Source organism: Gracilinanus agilis, chromosome 1 (genome assembly GCF_016433145.1).
Source record: "Gracilinanus agilis isolate LMUSP501 chromosome 1, AgileGrace, whole genome shotgun sequence".
Lineage (NCBI taxonomy): Eukaryota > Metazoa > Chordata > Mammalia > Didelphimorphia > Didelphidae > Gracilinanus > Gracilinanus agilis.
This window is the reverse complement of record NC_058130.1, coordinates 206,227,998-206,228,384: the sequence shown is the minus strand read 5'-3', so window position 1 is coordinate 206,228,384 and position 387 is coordinate 206,227,998. Positions and strand designations below refer to the sequence as shown.

The following is a 387-nucleotide window of genomic DNA, read 5'->3' as shown; positions in this document are numbered from 1 at the left end:
CCTCGCCCGCCTGGCCCGTAAAGAAGGCGGGCGAGGAGAGGCGAGGCGGAGCTTAGGTCAGCGAGGCTGTGCGGCGGCTCCGTTGGGCTCGGTGTAGCTCCGCTCCGTAAGCCGCCTCGATCCGCTCCGGGTTTCTGCGCTCGCCTCCTCCCCCACCCGGCTCGGCCCGGCCTTTCCTCTCTCTGTGTCTCTCTCCTTCTCTCCCTCCCTCTAGCATCTACCCCTCCCCCCCTCCGCCCAAGCCGCCGCCTGGGGCCGATCCGCGCAGCTCCGAACATGGCTGAAGTCGGGGAGGACACGGGCGCCCGGGCCCTGCTGGCACTGCGCTCGGCGCCCTGCAGCCCGGTGCTGTGCGCCGCGGCCGCTGCGGCTGCCGCTTTCCCCGCG

At 72.9% G+C, this 387-nt stretch overlaps 1 protein-coding gene across 1 annotated transcript in view; it reads left to right on the top strand.

The window, feature by feature from the left end:
- Window positions 1-276: 276 nt before the first annotated feature.
- Window positions 277-387, top strand: part of FOXK1 (forkhead box K1) — a 127,482-nt gene continuing 127,371 nt past the window's right edge. Inside the window, exon 1 of the mRNA XM_044678788.1 lies at window positions 277-384. Coding sequence (XP_044534723.1) covers window positions 277-384 — 108 coding nt within the window. The remainder of the gene's footprint in view (window positions 385-387) is intronic.